Source organism: Monodelphis domestica, chromosome 4 (assembly GCF_027887165.1).
Source record: "Monodelphis domestica isolate mMonDom1 chromosome 4, mMonDom1.pri, whole genome shotgun sequence".
Lineage (NCBI taxonomy): Eukaryota > Metazoa > Chordata > Mammalia > Didelphimorphia > Didelphidae > Monodelphis > Monodelphis domestica.
In genome coordinates, this window is record NC_077230.1 from 105738076 (window position 1) to 105755370 (window position 17295).

General features: G+C 39.3%; 1 protein-coding gene across 5 annotated transcripts in view; it reads left to right on the plus strand.

Annotated features, from left to right (window-relative positions):
* The first annotated feature begins 6921 nt into the window (after nucleotides 1-6921).
* ARHGEF4 (Rho guanine nucleotide exchange factor 4) overlaps nucleotides 6922-17295 on the plus strand; it is a 518865-nt gene continuing 508491 nt past the window's right edge. The window contains exon 1 of one of the 5 annotated variants that reach the window (XM_056793688.1): nucleotides 6922-8098. In XM_056793688.1, coding sequence (XP_056649666.1) covers nucleotides 7889-8098 — 210 coding nt within the window. In that variant the 5' untranslated portion in view covers nucleotides 6922-7888. The remainder of the gene's footprint in view (nucleotides 8099-17295) is intronic. The other 4 variants (XM_056793685.1, XM_016433561.2, XM_056793687.1 and 1 more) reach the window with 4 other exon arrangements.

Genomic DNA, 17295 nt, shown 5'->3' on the forward strand with positions numbered 1-17295 from the left:
ATGTATTTTTCCTTTTCATTTGCTCTGGAGAAATACTTTCTGTCCTTTGTGTAGGACACAAGGATCAGAGAACCGCTGAAGTTGGACAGACTTTCTGTCCGCCACTTGGACTGACTGTAGCTGACTTTGAGAGTTAGTCCCCTGGGTTGCCATGTGAGACATGGGGAATGGGAAGCCACTACAATAAGGCTAAGACTTCTGGGTAGCACAAACTGCTGAGGCCTGAGCCTCTATCTGTCAAGGAGCCAATATTAGCACTGCAGAGGGGACCCAGATCCAGGAGCAGAAGCAGGAACTGGAAAGGAAAGAGGATCCTCATGCCAGAGAATGTCAGCTGTCTCAAGTCCAAGTGCATTGGTGAGCCAGGGATGGGAAGACCTAGCTTCCTCCTTGCACTTTCTCTCTTCCCTTTTTTCTATTGGAGTTCTTGACATTCTCCCTAGCCCTTACCCACACCCCATCCCCAGTTTCTTCTTCACATCTGCAAGTAGAGTATGATTTAGAAACCCACTGACTTCACTGAGTGAATGAGAAGGAGTTTCGGAGACATTTGGAATGAATGCCTACATGTAAGAGTACTTAACATTTCTGTTTATCTTCTCTATGTGCAATAAACTATGAATCCACAACTTATAGATTATTGCCTGTACCCTGTGGATCAGAGTTGGGGGTGGAGATCTTTTGACAGAAAGAAGAGATTCCCATTGCAGTATAGATGTGGAGTCATAGATTTTCTAATTAAATTAAAAAAAAAGACCCTTTCTTTCTGACTTAGAATGAATACTGAGTATGGTTCCAAGGCAGAAGAATGGTAAGGGCTAAGCAATGGGGGTTAGGTGACTTTCCCAATCAATTCATACAAGTAGGCAGTATCTGAAGGCAGATTTGAACCCAGGACCTCCTATCGCCAGGTATGACTCTCTATTCACTGAGCCTACCTAACTGCCTCTAATTTAAATATTTTTAAGTGATATTACAGATCATTCTCTAGTTAAAATTCCCAAACCAGCAATCGTGGATTTTAAACTGCTCAGAGCCACCATTCATAGGGATGTAGTATGGAAGGCTTCTTCCCACATAAGCCTGAGAGAGTTGAACAAAGCTGGTGTTTGGTGGCTTAAGTAGAGCTTTTTGTCTGATAGATTCCTCTGATGTTAATACTAATATAGCGACATACTGCCTTTTGTAGGCTTATGGAAGGCAACACACCAACCAGTTGGGCCAATTTTAATTATTGCAGTGTCCTTAATTGCCAAATAGTACTTGCACAAAGTAGCTCATGCACAACTACAAGTGTCAAATTATTTAGGAGGTGGGGGCAGCTAGGTAGCCCAGAGGATAGAGCTCTAGGCCTGGAGTCTGGGGCACCTGGTTCAAATCTGACCGCAGACACTTCCTAGCTGGGTGATCCTGGGAAAGTCACTTAACTCCTTAGCCCCTGCCCCTCTTTGCCTCAGAATTGATCCTTAGAAGGTAAGAGTTTAAAAAATTATGTAGGAGATGGAAATCATCTAGAAGTCAGTAAGTATAGTTTTTTGCTTTTTTAACCCTTTAGCACAAATTTGATACTTAATGTTTACAGAATTGAGGTGAATTGAATAGGCCAGGTAAATGAGGATTCTGGAAAGCAGGATTCTACATAATACAGGCTTTACTATATCTGGGGCAGCTTGGTAGTGAAGTGTGTGGGGAAGAGGGAGGGGAGCTGGAGACTCACCTCAAAATCTGGCCTCAGACATTTTACTAGTCACACAGCCCTGGGCAAGTCTCTTAACCCTGTTTTCCTCAGTTCCTCATCTGTAAAATGAGCTGGAAAAGGAAATGGCAAACCATTCTAGTATCTTTGCCAAAAAAACCCTAAATGGGGCCATGAAGAGTTAGACAGGACTGAAATGACTGAACAACAACAACAACAATTATTATATCTGGGTCCTAATCATGCTCTGTTGATTCAAGTATGATTCATTCTTGGCTTGCTAATTCAAAAGACAAAGGCAGGAAAAGCAAATAGATTAGAAAAAATATACCTAGAGGAGAATTGAGTTGGAAGCAACTTGATTGTGCAGGAACTGGAGAACTGATTCATGAAATATCTGAAGTAGGGGAAGGTGTCAAAAATATGAGGAAAAAAATCTTATCTCTTACTGACCTATTTGCATATATATCCCTGTGGTTGTAGAGACCTAAAGCTCCTGTTTGCAGATGACATTATATTGTTGCATTAATTTCTGGAAAATTGAAGAGTCTCTTAAAAGAGACTCATAACTAAAGAGAAGAGTGTGTTCTGACCATCTACACAAGAATGAACAAGTGGATGAAGACCATCCTTGCCCCAAATCTGACATATGATTGAATGGACAACTATGGAACTTATGGATATCTGAAACAGATAGTGTAATAGATGAGTTGGGATCAGAATTAAGTAGTGGAGATGAATTGCTTTAAAGAAATTGTAAAACTCCTTTAATGATCCCAAGCTTCTCACAGAAAAAAATTCCACTCTTTATAAAAATAATATCAACATTCTTTTGGTTTTATTGTATGGCTTAAAAACATGGAATGCAACAGACTCCGAGAACTGAATATGAATGCCACACAGAGGATAATGGAGAGGCTTATGATAGGATTGGTCAATCTGTGATATATAATGAATAAAGAGCTCACAAGTTGAATAGGAGTAGAAGATGTTAGGCAAACATATGCTAGAAAAAGAAGATAGGCTATAAAAAGAAGATAGGCTATAAAAAGAAGATAGGCAAGGGATGGTAGATAGCTGGGCAACTCAAGTACTCAAGCATTCAAGTACTCAGTGTCAAAAGAAACTGAGGGAAATCTCTGGCACATATTTAATGGACGATCTGTGGTAAAATTTGAGAGAATATGGACTAGCATCACATAGGCTGAGTAGGCATGAAAGAAATTTGATTTGCATCATTGGAGGAAACATACAAATTGGTGAGATCATAGATCCCTTTGAGTATTTGGAGGATGATTCCTATTCCTGATATAGAAACTGCCTCCTCCCTATTTAGCCTTTAACTTAGCCTCCACATCTCCATCCAAATGGTCAATTCTGGCTCATAGAGCCAACATCACACTTCTGATCTTGTCCTTTAATACTTGCCTTTTCCTTTCTCCCCAGTATAGGTAGCTCCATCCTGCTCTCAGTTATGTTCATGGTAGGTGCTGTCTCCAACCACACCAAGACAAAGTTAGGAGGAAGAGCAGAAGATATCTGAACATGTGAAAAAATCAGAGAGCAATTCATAATAGAGGTGAGGGATGAGAGAGGTACAATGGAAAGAAGGCTGAATTTAGAGTCAAATAATTGGGTTCTAATCCTGCCTCTGCTACTTAAGACTTTTGTGACCTTGGGTAAATTGCTTAATCTCTTTGGACTCAGTTTTCTCATCTGCAAAATGATCCAGTCAGGCAACCATTAAGCATTTGTTAAGTGCTTACTTTATGGCAGGTACTGTGTTAAAAATTGGAAATAAGCAAAAAGAGAGTCTCTGCCCTCAAGAACCTTACATTCTAATGGTGATGAGAACAGATAAAAGGAAGCTAAAATGGGAGAGGAAAGGGAGAAAGAAGTAGTTAGCATAGGGGCATGATGGAAAAGTCCAGAAAGAGCAAAGCCCGGTGAGAAATAAAGAGATGACTGGCCAAATCTCCTTACAAAAATGGAGTCTGGGGAAACTCTCCAGTCTCTAATTAGGAGGAAAGGTCCAGGAGCAAAGGGCACAAATAAGTCTGCTATTGGTTCCAGGACTGATGTGATCTTCTAGGATGCAGAGGTTCCTGGGATGTGATGTAGACACCCTGAGGAATGCAGCCTTCAAGCCATAGAACATGTGTTTCTGATCATCTTTCCTAGAAGTTCTGTAGCTAGGTAAATGCAACACCAATGAGAAATTCCCACAACACCTAAACAATATAGTAAGGCTTCTATAGACCTATTCCAAGCCTTATCCATGCTTTTGCTCCCAGGTTCTCTTGGGGAGTTATTACCAGTATTATTAATAGCACTAATTGTTGATGAATACTTATTAATAATGATCAGTGTTAACAGCCATTAATAATCAATTTTATATATAATTCTTAATAATGATAAGTATTAACAGTTGTTAATAATAAATAATTCTCAGTGTTATTACTAACACTGAATGATTAAGAATCTATGTTATCAATACTGAATCATTATTAATATTGCAGCATAAATAATCAAAGGTGCCATTTGATGATTAGATCAGTACTACTGTTCTGCTAGCCAGCCCTCAGTACTCTATCTATTCTAACTCACCTGTGAACAGAAACTGCCTGTTTTCATTTTGGGAACACGACTCCAGCTGGGTCCCTGAATCTACAACCCTGACAACACTGTGAGGGAAGAGGACAAGGGTAATTAAGAAGAACCTTAAGAAAATCTGACTACTCACGTGGAGACAGTGCAGCTCAGAGGTTTAATTCTAGGAGAAATAGGTAGAAAAGGATCCCATCACACAAAGCATATAGAATCCAGAGCAGCCAACTGAGGCAAAGAAAATAGGGTCAGAGAGATGTCTAGCCTGGCCAGAGAGTCAAAGAAGGGCCTTGGTAGTAAACTCTGATTCTAGGACAGAAGTGGCTTGATTTTCTGCCAGTTTGCTGGGCACGAAAGAAGGAGAGGGGAATTAAATAAGTAGGTGTTAAAAAGAGATCAGAGACTTGTAGGTAAATCGTGTCACTGATTGAGAGTCTTAGATGTCCTCATTCCCATCTTTCAATAAGTGGCTAACTTTGCAGGAGGTGGATGCAATTTTCTTTCTGGAAGGGGCAAGGATGAGTCATCATTGATCAGAACTATTCCAAACCCAGGCCTCTTAGAGAAGCAGCAGGCAAAGAGGGAATATGAGAGAGCAGGGCAACTCTTGTGGGCTCAAAACCACCTCCTGCAACATGATAGGCACAAAGTTTTTCCATTGAAGAGCAGAAGAGCCAGTATGATGGACACATCATTCTCTTCTCTGGAGGTAGCATGGTGTTGTAGAAAGAGCCCTGCATCTGAAATCAGGATACTTGGGTTTGATTCCCAGCTCCATACCTTACTAACCAAGACTCATGGGGCTTCTGTGAGGAAAGAGCTTTATAAACTGAGGAGTACCATAAAAATATGTGTTATGGGCAGCCTAGGGTAGAGGATAAAATTGTAGGACGTAGGGTTGGAACAGACCTGGATTCAAATCTAGCTTCTAAAATTGTCAGCTGAGTGGTCAGTGAGCAAGCCACTTAATTTCTATGTGTTTCAGGCAACCCCTCAGGACTTATGTCACAGAGTAGTTGATCTGTACTGGTAAAAAGGGGAATCCTCACATCAGAAGTTGCTCATATTGTCAGAAACACAGAACCTTCCAATATTGGTGTATTGTTACTGGGAAAATTAGAAGAGTAAAACCAACTGGGGTGGGGAAGGGATCAAGCATTTATTAAATGCCTTGTACCAGGCACTGTACTAAAGAGTTTATGAGTATCTTATTTGATCTTCATAATAACCCTGGGAAGCAGATATTACTATGATCATTATTTTATAAAACTGAGATAGATAGTGACTTGCCCAGGGTCATGCAGCTCTTAAGTGTCTGAGGCTAAATTCAAACTCAGATCCTCCTGACTCCAAGAGTTGTACCACCTAGATATTCTCTCACAATACAAACCTTTCCCTACCATTTCTCCATTACTTTTGCTGGTTACATTTCAGTGGAATGTTTAAAATTATTAAAGATATTAGATTGCCCTTTGCTCTCCAGATTAGAAGATTCTCTTTATTATTTTTAGCAGAAGACATTATCAAGGAGCCAATCTCCTATGTGGACTATGAAAAGATTATATGTCTAGGTAGAATGCACTGATTGGGTTCAACAAATAAAATAAAGTCCTAGTTTATTCAGTCAAAGGTTCAGACAGCCAATAGATGGTCTAGTATCATGTGACATTAATTATTAAGAACAATTCAGTAACATGGAGTTATTATTAAAATTGTAACTAAGTATTACTGAAAGTAACACTTTTTAGTTTTAAAGGCCTATAATAGGAATTTTCCTGTCCTAAGACTCAACTCCTCCTTTTTTTTTTTTTAATGAAGCCTTCCCTGACCTCCCAGGCACATAGTGATCTCTGTGACTTTGAACTCTATGGCACTTAGTGCCTGTACCACTTAGCTAGTACTTAACATATAGTGCTTTATCTTACTCATGATCTTTTCTTGTGTGAGATTTTTGTCTCTTGAGCTAGGCTCTGAGTTCCTTGAGGAAAGGGGTCATGTATATAGATAATTTTCTATAATTTGCTGCCCTAACAGTGCCTGTGTAGCCAATTGGTGCTCCATACCCTTGGGATCACTGGTCCCTGATTTATGGAGGAGTTGGGGAGGGCAGTTGGGGGGAAGCAGTTACTTTTGAAGACCTCTTTCTATCCCTTTTTGCTAATTGCACTTCCTTAGAACAAGTCCCCAGTTCTGCTGAGCAACTGGGATCCAAGGAAGATTTTTGTTCATTCACCAGCTCACACACTTCACAATCCTTGTCTTCTTTTTTGGAGGCTAATTAAGTAATTACTAATTAATTAATTAGCTCTCTCCCTCACCTGAGACAGGGCAGGTGTTATTGGACTGATGAGGAAATAGATCCACAGAAGCAAAATGACTTTTATGATATCAATAACACACTGATTCTGTGTGCACTGCCCTGAAAAATGTAGTTATCAGTCAAGCACCCAGAAGTTTAGTGTGGTCTACACACAGCTTTAGTTTATTCAGTGACCTCTCAGGATGAATTCACTGCACTGACTGGTCAGATTCATTGCCAGGACTGTTAGCACTCACTATTAGGCAGAAATTCATTTTACTGGGTTGTGAATTCCATCTAGACTCCAAGAGCTTAAGGGGGTGCCTTACATGGGTGTGAATCTCTCACACAGTCCTGGAAACTGTTCAGTTACAGAGCAGATGCAAGCCATTAATGGCTAAGGAAGCATCCCTTCCAGCTTCTTTGCATGTTGGGGATAAGAGCTGTCTTGAAACATAAACAAGAAATGTTTCTGAACCTGGAGCTAGAAACCACATCCACAGGGTTCCAGCGTGCCTCAGTTTGGGCCAGCGGATAGGTCCGCTCCCCATTCCAGAATGCTTTGGCCTCCTTCCACCCCCGAGGCCTCATTTATTCTTTTAAAAAATGATTTAGCCGTCGCAAGCTCAGCATCTGCAGCTTCCCGAACAATGAAGGATTGTAAAGTGCGAGCTGGGGAATGAGCGAAAATCTTCACTTGGGTCACAGTTGCTCGGCGGAACTGGGGGCTTGTTCTAAGGAAGTGCAATTGGCAAAAGGGGGGACAGAAAGGCGTCTTCAAAAGTAACGGCTTCCTCCCAACTGCCCCTCGCCACCTCCCCCCCGCCCCCCGCCCCTCCATAAAGTAGAGGACCAGTGATGTTGAGGCGAGCTCTTTAAATAAATGGACTCCTTCTCTACTCTCTTGGCAACAGCAGGGGTGTTTGTGCTCTGGGACGGAGCTCTCTAACCAGCTATATTTATCTTGTAGCTGTATATACACACACTCACACACACACACACACACACACACACACACACACACACACACACACACACACACACACACACACACACACACACTCGTGCGAGGGGTTCGTCAATGAGAGCGGGGCAGCTGGCCAGAAGCCCGTGACTGCAGAAACTTTGTTCCGTCGTCGTTTGACTTTCAGCTCCGAGTGCAGATAACAGGGTCTTGCTGCAGAAGAGCAGGACGCTGGCCCCCTGAGGGCTCCAGGAAGGATCCCCCGACTCCAGGGAAAGGGCAGGGGCTGGGGACCAGGTGCACAAGGAAGTACCTGGGCAGAATGGAGTTCCCCAGAAGCCCCCGGTTTGCCATGGAAGAAGGTCTCAGGAGATTGGAAGAGGAGGAAGAGGATGGCAATAGCAGCAATGTGGTACGGCAGGAGCTGGACTGGCTGCAATTGTACCTCAGCCCATTACCTGACAGCTACATGAAGGCAAAATTCACCTTGTCAGCCTACCTGGCATGCTGGCTCATTCTGAAACTCTGCAAGGTAAGCATTTCTCTTTGGTGCTTTATGGCTCTGTAGCAGGGCAAGCGAGAGGCACAGATATAGATGGGGTATAGTGGGGGTGGGGATCCAGAGGAAGGATCTTGGGATCATGGATTTAGAACCAGAAGATAGCTTAACCATCATCTAGGACAACCTTCTCATGTTAGTGTGTGTGTGTGTGTGTGGGGAATTGAGGTTCACAGATGGGAAGTGACTTGTCCAGAGTCACCAAGGCAGTTAAGTGGAAGAGCTAGCTTTTGAGCTTAGATACTTTGTCAAATCCAATGCTCTTTCCACTACATGGAGCTATTTCTCAAGGCTATTGTGTCCCAATAGTAAAATTGGAACCCTAACTGACTGTTCTAGTCCATTCTTCTGATCTTCCATTGCCCCTTTCCCCCCCATCACACCCTTCATGGAACCCTCTCCCATCTGCCTCTAACTCTTACAAAGTGCCTCTAATATTACAAAGTGCCTCTAATCTTTTCCCTCACGCTAGGGATCCTTAACATTTTTTTGTATGTCTTGAACCCCTTTGGCAGTCTGACAAAGCTTATTGTCTCAGAATAATGGTTTTTAAAGGCAAAAATTTAAATAGGTAGGATTCCAAAGGATACCAATTAAATTGAAATACAACTATCTGGGGTATCTAGGTGGCACAGTGTATAGAGAACCAGGCCTAGAGACAGGAAGTCCTGGGTTCAATTCTGGCCTCAGGGACTTCCTGGGCAAGTCACTTGACCCCCATTGCCTAGACCTTACCCCTCTTCTGCCTTGAAAGCAATACACAGTATTGATTCTAAGACATAAGGCAAGGGTTATTTTTAAAAAGCACATCCACGGACCCTAGGCTAAGAGCCTCTTACACTATACAAACCTATGCTTAGAAAAAGGTTTGCTGTCAACCATTTACACCTTAGTATAAAAGTAAGTCACTGTGTACCTTCCCTTGAAGGCATTTCAATTTTTAAATTTTATTTCTAGTGATATTATGAAAAGCTTTTTCTGGTCTCAAAGGAATTTTAGAAATTTGCAGTAAGGTGAAAGGGGGACTTTTAAGGGACAGATAACTTTCTTTGTGATATCAAAATTGTATCCTGAAGACTGTCAATGATCATATCATTGCAGAGGAAGGTAGAGGAGGAAGTTGCAAAGGAGCAGATTTTAGCTTGATATAAGAAGGAAGAGCCCTCTCCTATCAATTAGAGAGATACCCAAGTGGAATGGTCTATTGCACCAGAAAAAGTGGGTTCATTTTTTTACTGAAGGTCTTTAAGGGAAGACTGAACCATTCTGAATTCCTGTTCAGGTAGGGGCTTGTTACAGAGGGCTTCTAAGACCCTTCCAGCTCTAAATTCCAGATTTGGCTTGCCTTAAACTCACTCAAGTGCCGGAGAGCTTTAGAAACAGAGTGTGCATCACAGGTGGCATTTTGCAGTCTAGAAGTGAATTCAGGAAAGGGTTTCTGGTGATTGCTGAGTCATGAGATCCTAGAGTTAGGAAAAGAACAGAGGGCATAAGAATTTATTCAGCTCTAGCTATGTGCTAGGCATTGTGCTAAGTACTTTACAAAATGCATCTCATTTAATCCTCCCAACAATCTTGCAGGATGAGTGATGTTATGATCCCTATTTTATACAGTGGAAACTGAGGCAGACTTGCCCAGGGTGACACAACTATTAAGTATCTGAGGCTAGATTTGAATTTGGGTCTTCCTGACTCCAGGTCCAATCCTTTATCCATTACAGAAGTGTCAAACCCCTAGCAAGCAAAACTGAGTGAAACCCAAGACAGATTCAAATATAATTGGTAAATATTTAGCAAAACAAATAAAAACACAATACAATAGGATTAATGTTGACTTGTGATTTTTCTAAGTCAGTATGACTCCTGTAGAGATACATTTGCATTTGAGTTTGACATCACTGTATTGCCTACTTGCTTTAAATCTAGAGTTTGGAAAGGACTTTTGAGATTAACTAGTCGAATATGTCATTTTACAATAAAGGAAACCAAGGCACAGAAGAAGCAACTTGTCCAGGTTATGCACATTGCTGAGAACCTTGAGCAGAGATAGGATTAGAACCCAAGTCCTCTAACTCCAGATCCATCACTCTTTTTACTGTCTTGTATTATGTCTCAGGATACCTGGTATCATCCCTGTGCAATGCCAACTGTCCTAACTTGCCAGGAAATCACTTTGCCTCATAGAGGAATAACTATAGAGGATCTAGTACATCCATTAGGTACATCTCTGACCCTCCAAATGGAGGTAACTAGCTAGTACAGCAAACAGAACACTGGATTTGGAGTCAGGAAGCTGAGTTCAAATTTAGCTTCAGATACTTACTAGTGGTGTGACCCTGTGCAAGGCACTTGACCTTTCTCTGGGTGCCTCATTTTCCTGAACCATAAAATGGGGATAATAACAGCACCTCCCTTAAAGAGTTGTTGTGAAGATCAAATAAAATACTATTTGTAAAAAAAATCCTTAGCATATTGCTTGGCACAGAGTCAGTGCTTTATACATTCTTTTTCCTTTCTTTTTCCCCTTCCCCCAAATGCATACAAAGACCTGTCCTATTGCAAAGAGAACTCTGTGTCTGTATCTGCAGCCCTATCGCCAAGGTTTCAGTGAAACTTGGGTGTCACCCCAATTTGACCTGACAATGTAGCCAAAAACATTCATAATGATTGTCTGTATTCCCAAGGCCACCAAATCTTCCAGTTCCAACTGATTTGTCCTTTTATAGGGACTCTTGATTGACTGCTTTCAAGAGGACTCCAATATACGTGAGGAAATTTCAAGTCATATCTAGGAAGTAGCTAGGGGTTTGGGGAAGTCATAAGAGAAAAATCAGGAAACATGGGTTTCAGTTCTGACTCTGCCCCTAAAAAGGTCTGTAAAATGTTGCATGAATCAGTTAACATTTCTGGGTTTCGGTATCCTCATTGACAAAATGGGAATCATAATTACTGCTGGGCCTCACTTAGCTGGAAAGTGCTTTCTGAGCTTTAAGTCTCATTCATAGCTAGTGGGGTGATAGCACTGTTCTTCCCACTTGTGGCCATTTGTAAATTTCTTGGATGTGTTTAAAAAAGAAAGGGCCAGGGCTCAGTAGGCACAAGAGTGAAACAGCAGAAAGAATGCTGGATTTGGAACCAGAAAACTTTGTTTCAGGTTCCAGTCCTGGACCTGTCTAAGTCCTACACCTGTATAACTTTAAATTCCTTGGTTTCATATTCCTCATCTGTAAAATGCAGGAGGAAGACTTGGTGGTCTTTAGCTCTAAATCCATGGTCTTGTGGTCCCATAATCCAACCCAATGTCCTGCAGTAGAATGTAATCTTGAGTAGAGGGACTGTTTTGTTTTTGCCTTTGTATGCACAGGGTCCACCTTGATGCCCTCACTATAGAAGATACTTAGTATATAGAATTGATCAAAAATGAATTGACCCCCAAGGTCAGTGTAATAATCATTATAATCAGGACTGAGTATAATAGGGAAATGTTGTGGAAATTTGTCTCTATTTTCCCAATCAAGTTGCAGAACAGTTACTAGTCCTGTTATTCCATGAATTCAAGTCTTAATATTTTGTGCCATCTCTGTAGTAGGGGAGGGATTAGCTCCAGAAAAAAAAATTGTGAAGTAGATAAGGTTTATCTTCTTTCTTCTTCTCTCTTCTTTCTTTTCCTTCCTTTCTTCCTCCCTTGTTCTTTGAATAAGTATTTACTAAATAGCTTTACATCAAAAATACTGTACCAACCATTTGACCCGTTGACACTTAGTAGTGCCTAGGCCTATTCTCTAAAGAGATCAAAGAAAGAGGGAAAAAACCCTCACATATATAAAAATATCTCTAGCAGATTTTTGTGGTGACACAGAACAAGAAACTAAGGGTGCTGATCAAGTAGGAAATGGTTGAATAAATTATAGTAAAATAATGTAATAGGATATTATTTCATTTAAAAAAAACTTTTACCTTCTGTCAGAATCAATACGGTGTATTGATTGGTTCTAAGGCTAGGCCAACATTGGCAAAGGTATTCAAGTTGGAGTGCTGCCTGTGAGCCCCCTGCTCCTTTCCCCACTCCACCCGACCCCTGCATTACCTGAGAGAGCAAAGGGAAGAAGTGCTTGCTTTGGACAGCTGGACAAAAGTGTAGGACATGCAAAAAATGTCCTCAGGCACTGGGAAGACAGGAAATAGAGCAGCTAGTCTGCCCTTCCTCCTTCCCTGCCATCTGGGCATGTGTACCAATACTTTGTCAACACCAGGAGAGGCAATGGGGGTTAAATAACTTGCCCAGGGTCACACAACTAGGAAGTATCTGAGGTCAAATTTGAATGTAGGACCTATTGCCTCTAGGCATGGCTCTTAATCCATTGAACCACCTATTGGCCGCTAATACCGTTTCATTTTCAGATATGATGAAGGGGATAGTTTCAGAGAAACCTAGGAAGCCTTTTATGATCTGATACAAAATGAAATGAGCAGAACAAGGAGAACAATTTATTCCAGTAGTTTTCAAACTTTTTTTTTGTCTTGAGACTTATTTATATGCCTAAATATTATTGAGGATCCCAAATAGCTTTTGTTTATGTAGGAGATACCCCCCCAATATTAATAATTAAAGTATCTTAGTATTATTATAAAATAGTTTTGCTTTCAAGGACCCCATGGAAAAGTATTAGGGACCTCCCAGTACCACACTTTGAGAACCAATGATTTATACATTAACAACATTGAAAAAATGAACAATTTTGAAAGACTCAAGAACTATGATCAATGACCAACTATGAGATCCAGAGGACCAATGATGATACTTGTTTCTTTGAAAGAAAGATGATATATATACACAAGATGTATAATACAACATGTATTTCTGGATATGCCCAATATGAGAACTTGTTTTGCTTGACTATATTTGTTATAAAGATTCTTTTGGGGGGGGGGTTGTGGGGAGGTAGGAAGAGATAAATGATTTTTATTTTTAAGTTTAAATTAAATTTAATTTTAATGACAAATTTTCCACATAAGTTTTCCAAAGTCATATGATCCATATTGTTTCCCTCCTTTCTTCCCTTTCCCCTACTGACAAACAATTCAATCTGGCTTATACATGAATTATAAAACAAAACACATTTCCATATTATTCATTTTTGTAAGCAAATAAATTTATAGAACCAAAATTCAAAAAACGCATACCCAAATGAAACAAGTGAACAATTATGTGTTTTCACTTGTATTTCTACTCCCACAGTTCTTTCTCCGGAGGTAGATAGCATTCTTTTTCCCTCAGAATTGTCCTGGATCACTGTATTGATGTTAGTAGCAAAGTCTTTCACATTTGATTGTTCCACAATATTACTGTTACTGTGTACTATTTTCTCTTGGTTCTGCTTATTTCACTCTGCATCAGTTCATGTAGGCCTTTCCAGCTCTTTCTGAAATCATTCTGTTCATCATTCCTCATAGTGCAATTGCATTCCAGTACCATTATAAGAAATCCTTTTTGGCAACACATATGATAATCTAGGTAAAATGGATGAATATTTACAAAAATATAAAATGCCAAGATCAACAAAAGAGGAAATAGAATACTTAAATAATCCCATTTCCAAAAAAAGAAATTGAATAAGTCAAGAAAAAAATCCCAAGGGCCTGGTAGATTCACAAATAAATTCTATCAAAGATTAAAGAACTAATCCCAATACTACACAAACTATTTGACAAGATAAATAAAGGAGTCTTAGCCAAATTAATTTTATGACACAAATATGGTACTGATTCCAAAACTAGGAAGACCAAAAACAGAGGAAGAAAACCATAGACCATTCTCCTTAATGAATATAGATGCAAAAATCTTAAAATGACTAGCAAAGAGACTATAGCAAGTCATCACAAGGACTATTTACTATGACCAGGTGGGATTTATACCAGGAATGCAAGGATGGTTGATGGAAAATTATCCACATAATTGGCTATATAAATAACCAAACTAACAGAAACCACATGATTATCTTAGTATGTGGAGAAAAGGCCTTTGACAGAATACAACACTCATTCCTATTAAAACATGAGAGAATACAAGGGCCTTTCTTCAAAATAATAAACAATATTTATTTTAAAATCATCAGCAAGTATCATCTACAATGGGGATAAGTTAGGAGCCTTCCCAATAAGATCAGGAGTAAAACAAGGATGTCCATTATCACCTCTATTATTTAATGTTGTACTAGCAATGCTAGCTACAACAAATAGAGAAGAAAAATAAATTGAAGGGATTAAAGTAGTCAGTTTGCAGATGATGTGATGGTATAGTTAGATCACCTGAGAAAATTAACTAAGAAGCTAGTGGAAGTAATAATTTTAGTAAAGTTGAAGGCTACAAAATAAAACCACATAAATCATCAGCATTTCTATTTATTTCCAATAAAAATCAGCAACAAGAGTTAGAAAGAGAAACTCCATTTAAAATTACTCTAGGGGGACAGCTGGGTAGCTCAGTGGTTTGAGAGCCAGGCCCAGAGATGGGAGGTCCTAGGTTCAAACTTGACCTCAGCCACTTCCTAGCTGTGTGTCCCTGGGCAAGTCACTTGACCCCCATTGCCTAGCCCTTACCACTCTTCTGCCTTGGAGCCAATACACAGTATTGACTCCAAGACAGAAGGTAAGTGTTTAAAAAAATCACTTTAGGTAATATAAAATATTTGGGAATCTATCTGTCAAAATAAACTCAGGAATTATATGAACACAATTACAAAACATTTTTCACACAAATAAAAATAGTTCTAAGCAATTGAAAAAAACATTAATTATTCATGGGTAGGACAAGCTAATATAATAAAAATGACAATTCTACCTCAATTAATTTACTTATTCAGTGCCATATCTTCAAACTACCAAAAAAAGTTTTTTAAAGAATTAGAAAAAAATTATAACAATGTTCAGTTGGAAGAACAAAAGATCAAGAAGAATATCAAGGGAACTAAAAAATAAGAAGGATGGAGGCCTAGCTGTAACAGATCTTAAACTATACTATAAAGTGGTGATCATCAAAACAATATGGAACTGGCTAAGAGATAGAAGGGTAGATCAATGGAATAGTCTTGGGGTAAATGACCTCAGCAAGATAGTGTTCGATAAACCCCCAAATCTCAGCTTTTGGGACACTATTTGGCAAAAAACTGCTGGGAAAATTGGAAAAAAGTTTGGGAGAAATTAGGTTTAGGTCAATATCTCATATCTTATACCTAGTTAAATTCAGAATGGGCAAATGACTTAAATATAAAGAGAGAAATTATAAGTAAATTAGGTGAACATAGAATAGTATACCTGTCAGATCTATGGGAAGGGAAAGAATTTGAGACCAAACAAGAGATAGAGAACATTACAAAATGTAAAATGAATGATTTTTATTGCATTCAATTAAAAAGTTTTTTTTACAACAAAACCAATGCAATCAAAAATAGAAGGGAAGCAATAAATTGGGAACAAATTTTTATAATAAAAAGCTTTAACAAAGATCTAATTTCTCAAATTTATAAGGAGCTAGGTAAATTGTACAAAATATCAAGCCATTCCCCAATTGACAAATTGTCAAGGGACATGAATAGGCAGTTTTCTGATAAAGAAATAAAAACTATCAATAAGCACATGAAAGAGTTCTAAATCTCTCATAATTAGAGAAATGCAAATCAAAACAATACTGAGGTACCACCTCACACATAGCAGATTGGCCAATACAACAGTAAAGGAAAATAATAAATATTGGCAGAGTTGTGGCAAAAATTGGGACACTACTGTATTGCTGGTAGAGTTGTGAATTGATCTGATTGTTCTGGAAGGCAATTTGAAAAGTATGCCCAAAGGGCGATAAAAGACTGTCTGCCCTTTGATCCAGCAATACCACTACTAGGTTTTTACCCCAAAGAGACAATAAGGAAAAAATTTTGTATAAAAATGTTCATAGCCATGCTCTTTGTGTCAGCAAAAAATTGGAAAATGAGGGGGGGCCCTTCAATTTGGGAATGGCCGAATAAATTGTGGTATGTGATGGTGATGGAATACTATTGGGCTGCAAGGAATGATAAACTGGAGGATTTCTATATGAACTGGAAGAACTTTTAGGAGTGATGCAGAGTGAAATGAGTAGAACCAAGAGAACATTATACACAGAAAGTGAAATATTGTAGAACAATCCAATGTACTGGACTTTACTACTACAAGATAATCCCAAGGGATTTAGGAGAAAGAATGCTATCCACATCCAGAAAAAGAACTGTCAGGAGTAGAAACACAGAAGAAAAACAAATGACTCATCACTTGTTTATATGGATATGATTTGGGGGTTTGGTTTTAAAAGATTGCTCTATTGCAAAAATGAATAATATGGAAATAGATATGTGTGATAACATTTGTTATCTTTTCAAAGAATGAGGGGGAAAACCAGTTTAGGAAAACTAACAACACTTCAATTGAATTTCATAGTCTGTGCAAACTGACCTTTTCATTTTGTATATTGGGAAACTGAGATCCAGAAAGGGGAAGGGACTTATCCAAAGTCACAGAGGTAATAAGTGGCAAAATTGAATCCAGTTTATCTTACTTTTTATCAAGTGCTTTTTCTGTCACAAATTAAAGCAGGACCTATTAGTGGTATCTTCCTTCACCCCTGTAGTGGTATCTTCCTTCCCCCCTGTCATGGAAAACAGGAATAAGAGGCTAAAATGATTTGAAGGCTAGGAGGATATTCTGACACTGAGAAAGAGGAGGGCTCCATTTTTTTTTAATGAAGGAGACAAGGAGTTGGCAATAAAAACACAGACAAAGGAGATATCTATTTCTATATACCTGCATAAAAGGAAATGTCTTTCCATTTGAAGGCTTTGGAGCAATGATTACAAGCTTTGTCAGATAGCTCAACAGGAGTTTCCATAGGGCCTGAAGGTTACTACCTCATTCATTCAGTTCTACACCCAAACATAGGAGGGGGCTACCTACATGACATGATGTGAGGAGTGCCTTCTCCCATCAGATATGTTCCCTATGGAATCTGATGCAGGGATTTTATAGTAATGGGACCATAGAAATAGTTATGGGACAAAAAAAAAAGTGGTACAGTGGATAGAGTACAAGACCTGGAGTCAGGAAGACTTCTCTTCCTGAGTTCAAATATGATTTCAGATACT